The sequence below is a fragment of the Atheta coriaria genome, unplaced genomic scaffold (genome assembly GCF_025399875.1).
Source record: "Atheta coriaria isolate IRGN ID8LTWV9N9 unplaced genomic scaffold, Caltech_Dcor_3.1 hic_scaffold_4_pilon, whole genome shotgun sequence".
NCBI classification, from domain to species: domain Eukaryota; kingdom Metazoa; phylum Arthropoda; class Insecta; order Coleoptera; family Staphylinidae; genus Dalotia; species Dalotia coriaria.
This window is the reverse complement of record NW_027045446.1, coordinates 9,719,431-9,732,112: the sequence shown is the minus strand read 5'-3', so window position 1 is coordinate 9,732,112 and position 12,682 is coordinate 9,719,431. Positions and strand designations below refer to the sequence as shown.

General features: G+C 38.3%; 1 protein-coding gene across 2 annotated transcripts in view; it reads left to right on the top strand.

The window, feature by feature from the left end:
- The window catches only part of LOC135790212 (Kv channel-interacting protein 1-like), a 32,172-nt gene extending 19,588 nt beyond the window's left edge, over positions 1–12,584 (top strand). Inside the window, exons 2-6 of one of the 2 annotated variants that reach the window (XM_065300291.1) lie at positions 7,669–8,121; positions 8,519–8,710; positions 10,660–10,733; positions 10,791–11,003; positions 11,058–12,584. In XM_065300291.1, coding sequence (XP_065156363.1) covers positions 7,857–8,121; positions 8,519–8,710; positions 10,660–10,733; positions 10,791–11,003; positions 11,058–11,168 — 855 coding nt within the window. In that variant the 5' untranslated portion in view covers positions 7,669–7,856 and the 3' untranslated portion in view covers positions 11,169–12,584. The remainder of the gene's footprint in view (positions 1–7,668; positions 8,122–8,518; positions 8,711–10,659; positions 10,734–10,790; positions 11,004–11,057) is intronic. The other variant, XM_065300292.1, reaches the window with a different exon arrangement.
- Positions 12,585–12,682: the final 98 nt, after the last annotated feature.

Here is a 12,682-nt window from a genome sequence, read left to right as displayed (position 1 = left end):
TAACGTGCGCCCGCTTGGTTGAGAACGACTTGGACTTGCGGGGACTTGGCTCACGTCACCTTGCGTTCATGTTCATCTTTCTGAGGTCTTTTCTTCCCGAGTGGTCGGCCGTGCCAATTTGCTGACGCTGACGAGCCGTTACGTGCAATCACGAGCACACTTAAAACATAAATTCAATCAATAGCAGCGGCCACTTCATCACCGCATTGGCCCTCTGCCGTCGCCTCCACCATCGACGCCTCTACACAGTCGGCTGGAGTATTTTTAAGTGAGCGAATCGACTGCACACTTGGCAATAATCTGCATGTGACATCGCATAACTGCCGCGTAATTTATCTAAGATTCATTCATTATACAGTCGGGAATATTCCATGCAAGACTACAATCCGGTGATGAAAAAGAATAGAATTAAAATGTCTATTCATGCGTGTGAGTATTGAATTAATTTGTGCGATGATTTTGAAAGTGATAAAGCGAACGGCATGCAGACGCGCAATATGTGAGCCGCCGAGGCGTGGTTGCTCTCTGTTGCTTAGCAGCCGGCTGTGTGGCAGACGACGCGCGGCGGTGGTGGCGGCGGCAGCGGTGGCGGCGGCGTCGTCGCCGACGGCGGCAGTCCCACCAAAACGCTGCTCCAGAACGCCGCGTCCGCACCGACTGATTGTGATATTACCGCATATTGCCTCCGATCACACACACACGTTACCCGGCCCAATGGTGGCCGGTGATGAACATTATTACAAACCAAACAGGCACGGCAACAGCACGCAAACAAGTGGCACATAAATACATATCTTTCACGTAAGTTCGATGTTTGCGACCGACCCACATCGCCAAGACGCAGTCAATATGTTAGCACAGCGCGTGCGAGTACCAAAACTTTCCAAGTCTAACAGGTGGCTCGTATTTATTTCCTCTATATCTTCCAAATTATACGAAAGAAAACAAAAATTGTTGCTTCTACTTCTTCTGCGTTTTATCTAATACTAATACCATGAAGAATAGTAGCTGTCATTTGCATCCAACACGAGATCCTTGTCTTGTTGCGTTGTGTGTTAATTTAATTAAGGATGTAAATCAAGCTTTGTGTTAACGTTCTCGGCGCATCGCCATCGCCTACATCCTTGTTTGTAGCCAACGCTAGTCGACCTTCTTTGTCGACCATAATGCACACAGTGTTTTTTCGCCTACTCTCATAATAATTAACTAGAGCGACAAGAAAGAAGATTACGACGATGGAATGCAATAATTCAAACGTGTCTGGATACGTTAAGAATGTTGACTGCGCTGGCATATTATATACAACATTATTTTACTTAAAATTGCACAAATTCCACTTGTATTCTACCGCCAGCAGCTTTAAAACTTTGTGAACTATATTCGAGTAAATCCATTTTTTCATTCTCGTATTCAAGAGACGATTTAACGTATTGAATATTAAAATCCGCTCGTTTGACTTTGACAAAAGTGTGCATCTGATCAGTTTGTATGCAAATTCAAATCGCCTTAAACTCATCCCTTCTTTAAACATTGAAATCGACCACATCTCAATCTCAATTCGCATACCAATCGTATTTAAATTGGAATGAAACTTTTTCTGTCTGCAAGAATATTCTTCTTTTTTTTTCATATTTAAAGATAAAGATAAAAAGAAAACGTAACTTTAAACTTTTCTACATAAGTTTTTGTCACATTGTTATTTGTAACAAATGCACTGCTTGCGGAGTTTAGCGGAAAATATTTGATACTGATAAATACGCTGTAGAGGCGCCGGGAAATCTATTAATCATTTGCGTGTGCGCTGCTGCACTATGAACTGGAGCACAATGTATAGCTTTTTACGATATTCTTTGCGTTCGTCCTCTTTTGCGCCAGCGCTGCTTTTTATTTATTTAGCTCACGTGCCGACCACCGCGATTCGCAGATAATGCTTTTGTGCGTCGTCGCAAAGACGAACGCATTTTTAAAATACGACGATATAAAACAAAACGACAAAAGAGAAAGAAGCGCCCGAAAAGAAAATTAAGAAATTAGTCAATTGGCGTTTTTTATTAGTTGTTTCCAGTTTTGCAGCTGGAAAAAAAAAAGAAGGAAAGACGGAACGTGACAACAATCACAAAGAATGGAGCCATCAGTAATTTGTTTTATCTTATAAAGTACAATTTATATACGTTATACTTGTTTAATGAGACTGAATAATGACTTAAAGTACTTTTATTCTCATTTAATTTTATTTTTTTAGGAATTAAAAAGAATAAGTACAAAAATTTGACTTAATAATATGGCGTGTGTTTATTTGTGACGGTTTTATATAAAAACCATTAAACAACGTTGAGCCACGTGATACTTGCGGTATTTTTTCTACTTCTACTTTTGTATTTGAACTTCTATGTTTTAAATCTTTGAAATTCGCTCGCACAATACTAGGAAATGTCGAAGTTCAAGCCAAGTTCGACGCCGTGACTAAAGCCCGTCACTAAAGTACTTTAGTCACGGCTTTGGCCGTCCGTGCTTAAAGTACCGCTTTTTGTGTCTCAAAACCAAGGAAAAACTTGTATTTTAAAGGAGGAAATGGAAAAAAATACATTATTAGCATTTCTAGTTCCTTTAAATTAAAATACAGATATTTTATAGCTAAACATGCATTTTCTTAATTTTCTTTCATTAAAATCTACGCGGGTAAATTGTTTACAAAGCCACTATGATCAAAATTAACGCTATTTAAACAAACAGATGTTTTAAGAACGCAAAACATGAACACATATCATGAATATTTTTTAAACAATTGTAATAACTCTGTATCAAAAAGACGACTCATATTTTTTTTTTTCATTCTATTCCATTCGTAGATTTATGACCCTCTGTTCGAGGACTGCATCAGAGCAATAAAATTTGAACGATAATTGCGCGCAGCGCGGCTATCTGTTAGATAGCTATAAGTACAAAAGTTCGCTGATGATGATTAATGATCGTATGCTCGCACATTGATGAGGCCAACACGATGCATGTGGCTTGTTTATATCATGTTTATTAGCATGATGGCAACGTATAATTAGTATTTACAAGCGTACTCATGTGCTAATGCAGGGCGGTGCTGGTGACGCAAGTAGATGCGTGCCGAATAGTCATTTTACTCCACAATTATACAATAAAATGATCAGCGGATCAAAACATTCTTAAACAAACTTTTTTCTGCAATGCACCAAATGCAGTAGACAAAATGTCATGCCATCATAAACTCTATTGTTTAATGTTGTTGTTGTAGCGTGTTTTTCAAGTGAAATATTTCCGCAGATGTTCTGTAAATGATAAAAAGTACAAATATAATTAATTCACAATTTGTTGGAAAAGTTGTTTATAAAGTTGGATAATGAAACATGTAATTATTTATAGGTTGGTCAATGATTCAACATTTTCCACATGCGTTCGTAACGAACAGTTAATTTCCTAAAGATTTATAAGTTTGTTTTTTGCCTTGGTCACTGTCGTTAGCGCGGACATTTTCGTAGTTCTCAATGTAGGCAGCCAGCTATTCAGCGGACGCGTATTTACATAATACATTCGTGCGTTACGTTTAGTCGCGTCTCGCTCGCAGTTTTGTTCGATGAGCTCCGCGCGGAAAAGCGTCACGGAGCGTCGTGAAACTTACACAATGGCTCGGATTAATGAAGGACTACCGGTTCGCCAGCCCGCCGTGCGAGTACTTCCGACGTCTTCTGCGGTTTTCCACCGACTCATCGCGCTGCGTATTTATGACGACAAACACTGAAGGTTTTCTATTTTCGTTACGTTTCTCTACGCTTTTTATTTGCGTAAAGACTTTCATTATTCATTTCTAACTTTTTACAAAAAGGGTAAAATATCTTAAGGACTATTAATTTATATAATCACAAAGGAGTTGTGATTTTCTCACCCTTAATGAGAGATTTTCTATTAAACAAGTAATTGCGAGTGCACAAGGCACGCAACTGAACTGAGGCGTCGTTGTATAGTAGAGAGCATAATTATAAAATGTTAATTAAAATTATATCGTTTTGTGCGGCGTGTCGTTGCCAGCGTGTGGTTTTCCACTTGCCTACGGCAAACGACCGAGACGTAAACTTTACCTCTGCGCATAAATCATCCTAAAACGCCGAGTTTCGCATAGTTCCACGTAGTTACACATGTTTAAAACATGTGTCACGCGTAAGTTGAGATTAAAATTTTTTTGGGTTAAAAATGCGCTTAATCTTAAGAAATTGACCAGTATTAATTCATAAATGCAATTGACATGTTTGGCACATGCACTTAAGTAAAGTTTCACTTATGTGCCAGTTGCGGCTACAACAAGAACAATCGATAAATTGATGGAACACATTCGCGTGCTCAGCGCATTACGCTTTGATGTGGTGCGATGTCGCGTAACGAGAGAGTAGCGTCAACGGATGCCTTGCTTCCTGCGTCCTTCCGCATCAAACAGCACTCACCTTCCCTTCGACGTTTTACATTAAACTACCAAATTGGCTCGGATGAAATGGCAGGCAATGCAAAATAAATAAGTGTCTAGTATCGGCTGGGTGTGTGTGTGTTTAGGTTGCGCAGGTTGTGCTGTAAAGTTGTCGTAACTAAGTTAAAAACAACTTGCGCCGGCGCTGCAAAAGTTCAAATTACTTGCATAATTATTTTCCTATGAGCCACAAATGAAGCGGCATGAAGACAGGAAAGCGAAACTGAAACTGAAACTCTCGACTGTCTGAAGCACAATGCGCTAACTTTTGATTGAATCATTGGAGTTATCGCAACTTTGTATTCAAACTCTTTAGCCTTTTGAATCTTGCGATATTATTAATTGAAAAAATGTCAATTGCCTGTCTCATTTTGCTGAATTTCGAAAAATTTCACTCGCGGATTTAATTTTGTGTCATTTTTTTGAAAATGCAGTATTTAGACGACTATATTTTATTACGACGCGAGGATGGTTATTAGTCCTCGCCGGTTATTCCCATTGGGAGTTATTACACGCCATCGCGCTTATCGTCCTGACGTCCTTCTGACCCGGACTAACCCTGGACTGAGCAGTGTTCATTTCCAACTGGATGTTTTTTCGTTTCATCCTGCGGCGCATTCGTCCGCATGTTGTAATCCGCGTGCTTATTTAACAAAAAAACCTTTTTACAAACATTTGACAAAGGAATATCATCTGCGACTATGTGCCACATAAAAAAACAATAACCACACATTGTCAAAGCACCATCCTAGTTTGTAATTAATATTCAATTATAAACTGTGGGCGTACTTTTAAGGATCGCAGTGACTAAAATGTTGTCTTTGCGCCAAGGTTAACCGCAACTGTCGTAAAAGACAACTCCCTCGACGTGCGACACTACAATATCACCCGAGGAATGATAAAGTCCTAAAAATATTTTACGAGCCGCGAAAGCGACGTTGTCTTTGACGTTGTTCGGTCAGAAACTATGCTTTACACTTGCCAGATTGAAAAGTTACGACCTGCTGCAGTGCACTCCCGGTGGTTTCACCTGAAGTAGGTGTACTGCACGAGAATTTACTTTATCCTATAGAAGTAAAATATATGTGCCGCTTAAGGCACGACTATTATTTAGCTTGCACCAAAGTGTTTTGCGCTAGTAAATCACATCATTAAAAATGTTAATGGCGACAGTGTTGCTGGATATTCATGCAAGTAACGCGTCATTATGTTATTGAAATAGAATATATTCGTTTGATGAACGTATGAAAATTATAACGAAGCGTATGAACAAATGAACTAGTGGCCGAATGGCACAAGGACGCAATGGAAATCATGAATATCAAGCGATTGTGCTAGCACGCCGTGCCGGGCGATAGCTTCATTACCATATTCGTCGAAGTGCTCTTTGTGAAACGCAAAAAGCTCTTTCTGTGCATGACCTTTTACCTTATAACTAGCTATTCGCATCTTGATTGAGAGGTTTCTTTGTACAGTTGCCAACATAGAAGTCCATCGCATAGTCGAATAATTTGCAGGCAAAAGCTTTGTCACAGCGTTCAAATTTTCTAAATTTAAACCGATATTAAAACATATGCGTGGAAAAATAATATTTGTCAGCTCGCTGCAGAGCAGGGCACCAGGGCCGGAGGGCAGATACGTGCGAATTGCTGTTAACTGAATTATTCACTTGCGCAAATAAAAAACGTGCCAGAGCAAGCCGGGGCACCCGGGCAACATGAAATATATGTGCGCACACGTTTATGCAAATTGAGCGCTGACATCAAACATGCACTGATACTCGAAGCAAGTATATTTCGTCGCTAAACCGTGCCGACGATGATGAAGCAAGCATGTGTCCCTTGATGTTTCGACCTCTTGACTGGCGGCGACGTCGAGATATACACTCGTCATTGCAGATGTACAAACTTGTTATATTTTTGAGCGAACATTTGAACGTGCTGAAATTGTGTTGGTCTTGTGTTTGCTGTATCGACATAGTTTGCTGGCAGCATTCCTTGGATTACTGGGAAGGAAGGGTTTATCTGAATATGCATAATCGAAATCTTGTTTCCGCACTGGACAATGTTCCGCAGTATGGGTGCAGCACACATTGTTGTAGACTTGGGTGGAATGTGGGTCAAGTTATGTGATTATCTATATCAATAAAAATGAATGTTTGTATGTTTTTATTTGCGCTGCGTGCATCTTACTTATGTTTAAATTTTATATTGTTGCGATTAGAACGTGTTTTAAGTATTTCTTTGTCATTGGCATTCAAAACATCAACAAATCGGAATAAATTTTGATTTATTGTCATCAAATTTCGTTAATAGTTGCTTAAAAATATTTTTTTAAACAAAGATGAAAATGTCAGTTACTTACCTAATAAGATACTGAAAACAAATGAATTTTTAATATATTAATACACATAAACATAGAATTTAACATCAATTCGACTTTTGAAGAAATTATATTACAAATTTATTGTATATTTAGTTAGTAGCACAATGCAAAACAAACTAACAGGAACAGTATTAGTTTTAATTAGTTGTTTGTTAATATCAATGAGTCTGCGTGTCATGTAATAGGCTTTGAGCTGTTTAAAGTTACTCACATCAAACCAGAACGATAGTTGTATAAAGTACAATAGGACCAAAGAGACCTCACTAATTCCATTACTATAAAACTAAATAATTCCTATGATTATATTTTGATATAGGTAGCTTTTAAATTTACGATCGAATTAATTTGTAAAGTAGATATAAGCTGCGCGTGAATGTAATCATACTTAAATCTAAGTCTATTATGTGATCATAGATAGCTCTACTATATACTTATTCAGATTAAATTCGAAGCCGAGAATCGTAGTTCGATGTTTGATAGATTATCAGTGCGTTTGCGAGAGTTGTATGACGACAACCGCGTCTGTGTGAGTTCACACTCGGCGTGTAGCTGGTTTGTTTGTTTGTATCAGTAAGTTTACATTCGGTTCAATAGTGACACACGTGGCTGTGTGAAATCGCAAGACTACGTGCTGCAGATTGTATGTTTTTATCAGTGAGTTGTGTGTCAGTACATATCAGTTAGTCCGTGTGAACTAACGCGACGCGTTATAATTAAATATTTACATGATTTCCAACGCGCTTCTTAATTTTGTTAAATTGCACGAGTGAATAAATTCGAGTTGTTTTGTGTTGCAGATTGTTTAACCAACTGCCGATGCTTAACAACACTAACCGCCATTAATCTCGATTTGATATTGTGGAATCTCTAACACCATGCAATAATATGTGCCTGCCTGAGATCGAACGATGATGATCGTGTGCTGAGTGGCGTTGCGTGTCTTCGCGTCGTGGCGCGACACCGGCGCGGCGATGCGGCCGGACGCATGATGTACCCGATGGTGCAACGACAGCCGCCGCATCAGCAGCCGCATCCACAACAACCGCTGGAAGCACGCTCGAGTTCGCCAGTACAACCGGATCCAGGCAGGCCACAGCCGCAACCGGACGCCGTCGCACAAGACCCCGAACGCCAGGACGATCAGGAGGAGCAGGAGCACCATCATCATCATCGCCATCGTCGGCGGCCGCTCATCCGACGCGTGTTCAACTATGTGCGTGAGGCCTGGACCGGTGTGAAGTCAGCGCTAGGTAAAAATATGAGTTTTCCCCACTTGACGCACGCCAAACCAGGGAATAGTGCCTACTTGTAGTTGTAGTACAAATCTACAACCTGATCGTGTCTAGTGTCTAGCTAGTCACACAGCGGGATTATCGATGAGCGCGTGCTTCCCGGGCAGATGGACGCTGAGACGCTTCTATCGCTTCGGTCGGTGTGTTTAATCAATCAGAACTGAGAATCAATTCGGAATTCCATCCAGCTTCTCCTGTGTCAACTAATGAATGATCGCTTATCACTCCAGGGATAATATTGCTAATAGTCTCTTGATTAACAAATTATTGTATAAATTATACTCAGGATACAGCTAGTTAATTATATTACCCATCTATATTTATTACAAATACTGATTGGCTTTTCTTGTTTCAGATTCCGAATTAGAAGATTTGGAAACACCGCCGCGATATCGACCCGACAGTTTAGAATCACTCTGCAAGGCGACGCGTTTCACGCAGGCAGAAATCAAACGCATTTATCGCGGATTCAAAGCCGAATGTCCGACGGGTGTCGTCAAAGAAGACACCTTCAAGATGATTTACGCGCAGTTCTTTCCACAAGGAGGTCAGTACTTTAATCTCATTGTCTAAATGTAGAAAATCAATATCAGTGATAAATAACGCAGGTAAATGGATGATTCCTGAAAGTTTTGTTCGTGTGGGGCTTTATCTTGGGACACCTTTCGCATATCAATGTAATAACAATTTCACTGGCGCTCCCGATATGATCGAATAAAAGTGTGATTAATAATGCAAAACGCAACGAGAGCGTGTGTGGCTTTTATGCGATGATACGGTTTTTTTATTTGCGTGTTATTTATAGCAATGCGAGGAGTGCGAATGGTTTAATTCATTTGCTAAAAGGCGGAATGGATATTTCGTATAAATCAATTTGACTAAAAATAGTTTTGCTTTTTATCACGGAATATACTTAACTCTACATCTAGCTGACTTCAATAATATTTGCTTGAGGTCTGTAAATGATTAAACAATTTGCTTAAACAAAGAACTTAAAATCATCATATTTACGTTACATGCAGCCGTTTTGTTTATTTTAGCAGAATTTAAATACAGATGCTCCAGACGTAAATGTGTCAGTAATATTTTGCACTGGCATCGAAAATTAACTGCAACATAAAAGCCGCTTAACAAATAAATGCTGCGTTTATTATTACAGGTTTGATTTTGCTAGTGATAATTTGATTTTCATGAATTTGGAATTACATGTTTGCGGGAAACGGTGCACTGTGTTTATTTTTCTTGTCAGTTATGTTTTTCTATCGGATCGTTTTGAACTTGTTTCCTTTCGCGGTCAAATGAATTTGATAGATACACTGCATAACTTAATATAATTATTTGTGACCTTTCGATATGTGCAAATCACAATCAACAAGTGAATTGGTTGAAATCAAAGCAACAGAGCTATAATGTTTTTCTAGTCGATTGTATTCCGCAATGGGTGTAGAGAATAAGTTGCCATCTGTTCCAAACTTGAAAAACATTCATGAATTATGTATCGTCGAAATGTATTTTCTAATCCAACGCAAACACACGTTTTCCGGCTGGTTTGCGCCGAGATTTCCAAATAAAAGATTTCCGACACGACTGGCAAACGTTGAAAGTAATATGTTTCGTTCCGTGTCGATTTATGTCTATTTTAAATTTGATTTTCCCGTCTCTGATGCGACATGTCCTGGAATGTTGAGGCGAAAAATGAGCAAGATATGAAATACCAAGGGATGCGCATTGAAGAATTGAAACAATGCGACCTTTCACAGCCGTTGATTTTTTATTTTTGTGTTTATCAATTAATAATAAAACTAATCATGTTTGTTCACAAAATTAACATTTCCTTTAGGCATTGAATAAATTATATGGCTAATGATTAATTAAATTCATGAAACGCGCTAATTACTTTCGCGAATACTCATTAATACATAATTAATTCGTGCGAATTGATAGTAAACTGTCATGACGGCAACGAACGCTGTTTTGATACGTACTAAAATTTATTTATTTTTACGTTTGTCGTATTTATTCGCATTTGAGTTCATGACATTTTTGTTGCCAAGGCAACAATCGATTCTGCAATCTAGTGCCGACTCAACCAGCGTATATGTACTGTATGGCAGTTAACTGTATTCATTCAACCAACTCGGAAATAATTTGTTCTGCGACACTCTAAGTCTCTAAGATAAAGGAGTTACACAAGAATATGTTGTTGGGAAAGTTTACTCCATGTATTTTACTCCCAATTACCTGTTTCTTCGCGCCGATAACAAATTCTAATGATCATTGACGTTCCAGGTGAAACTGGAACTTTTAATTGCGATTTCCAATTAAATAGTTCACTTCACTGAAATGCGAGAGCAAGTACATTCACGTAATCGACTTTAGAAAACTTTCCACTTGGGCTAAACCAATTATTTTCAACTTAAGATATTGATTTACAAATTTACAAATTAGGTGCACGCAATAAAGTTAAGTATAAATCTGTTTTATTTATTGTTTTAGCTAATTCCAGCCAATATGCCCACTACGTCTTCAATACACTGGATCAAGATCATAGCGGCCTCATAAGTTTTGAGGTGAGCAAATCATCAAACGTTTAATTTGGTTCAATAATCAAATGTTTATTTTTGTAGGATTTCGTGCAAAATTTATCCATCCTCTCGCGTGGTTCACTGGAGGAGAAACTTCGCTGGGCATTCACATTGTATGACATCAACGGGGACGGCTGCATTACGAAAGAAGAAATGACCGACATTGTCACTGCCGTATACGAACTTATGGGCAAGCTGGCCGAGCCGAGCATCGAAGAAGACACTGTCAAGGAAAAAGTCGATAAAATTTTTCAGGTAAATATTGAAATCATCGCATTGTGAGGTATATTTATGATGGAACCAATGTAGAAAATGGATAAAAACCAAGATGGTGTCGTGACGCTGGACGAATTCCTCGAGTGTTGCCAAATGGACGGTGACATTTCGACTTCGATGGCGGTTTTCGATTCGTCCTTCTGACGTTCGCCGGTCGGCGCTCGTCCACCGCCGTCGTGGACATGAACGTCGACTGCTCGCTCATCATCGACCAAAAAAACAAATATAAGCCAGCCAACCAAATCTTAAAATCTATAGCGTCGTCGCTGAGGTGTGAAACGCACGATATTTGCTTGCGATCGTCTCGCCATCGATAACCGTAAGTCTTCAGCGCGCTCCGCTGAAATGCGGCAAAAATGCAAAGCGGAATAAGTCGAATGCAGCTGTGATCTAGGGTATTATATGAATCGCATGCAAATTTGCTACCCCCGCCTCCAGCAGGGTTTCAATCAAATTTGCAATTATGCGCTTTCGGCATTGCGAACGGCGCAAACGTTTCGGAAATTTTCGAGCGCCGGGTGGAAACAAATATTTACTTAATCAATAGGCATACATTTTAAGAGAGCATTTCATCTCGTGCTCCAACGGTGACACGCAATTGCACTGCGTGGGCCAATAAAAATTTCATTGTGGATTTGCCGGTGAACATTCCCACCGACCAAAAAATTACAACGCAATTAATCTTCCACGCGCACATTTACGCTATTCTCTTGCAAGACTTGCCCTGATAGCAAAATCGAATATTTTAGAATTTTAAATGTTTATTCAACTCAGTGTCTGCCCCACGCTTCAAAATATATTTAGATCAGAAAACAATCTCTTAAAACTTTCATGGAACAATGTCATATCGATTCTGATTATGATTTATTTCCCAATTTGAATGTGCAAACATTTGATCTTCGTTCTAGAGAATGATATTATTGTTATAGCAATGTGTATAGAGAACCAGATAGATATTTTATGAAGAACTAATATTTCTCATGTTACTCTTCCTAGAAGTCTTAATCAAAACAAAACACTTTTTTTGCCTACACATATCCAGAATTTATATAAAGAAAAACAAACGAACTGTTCTACGAAAATGTTGTTCTGATTTATATTTGCTAGATGTTGTTAAAAACTACGACTGTTTGAAATTCATAATGAATCAAATCGCAAACGAGCAAAGGTGAAAAGAAAGAAAATTTATCGAACGTTGGAACTAAAATATTTAATATAAATGGCGACAATATAAATTTATTACCCAAATCATGGTCGAATTTGGTTTAAGTGTATTACTGAATTACTGTGTGAACAACACTAAACGAGTGCCAAAAATAAATGCATATAAATTGACAAAACCAATTAAAAATAACGCTAAGTTATTGCCGTGAAAATCATTCATATTTAACGTGTAATTCAAATTATAAAACGAAACTAATAAAGAATAAATTTAAATAAAATGATTTAAACAACATGGTCAGTGTAAATATTCGTTATAACTATTAATGTTGTAATACTATTAAAGAGAATGTAAACCTATAGATTTATGTATAGAAAAATATATTATTATAAATAATATTTCATAGTTTATGCCATACATCATATAAATGCCCTATTTTAATCATTTTTGTTTGAACAGCAATCGATGACATTTAATATTGAATTTTGATAATAAT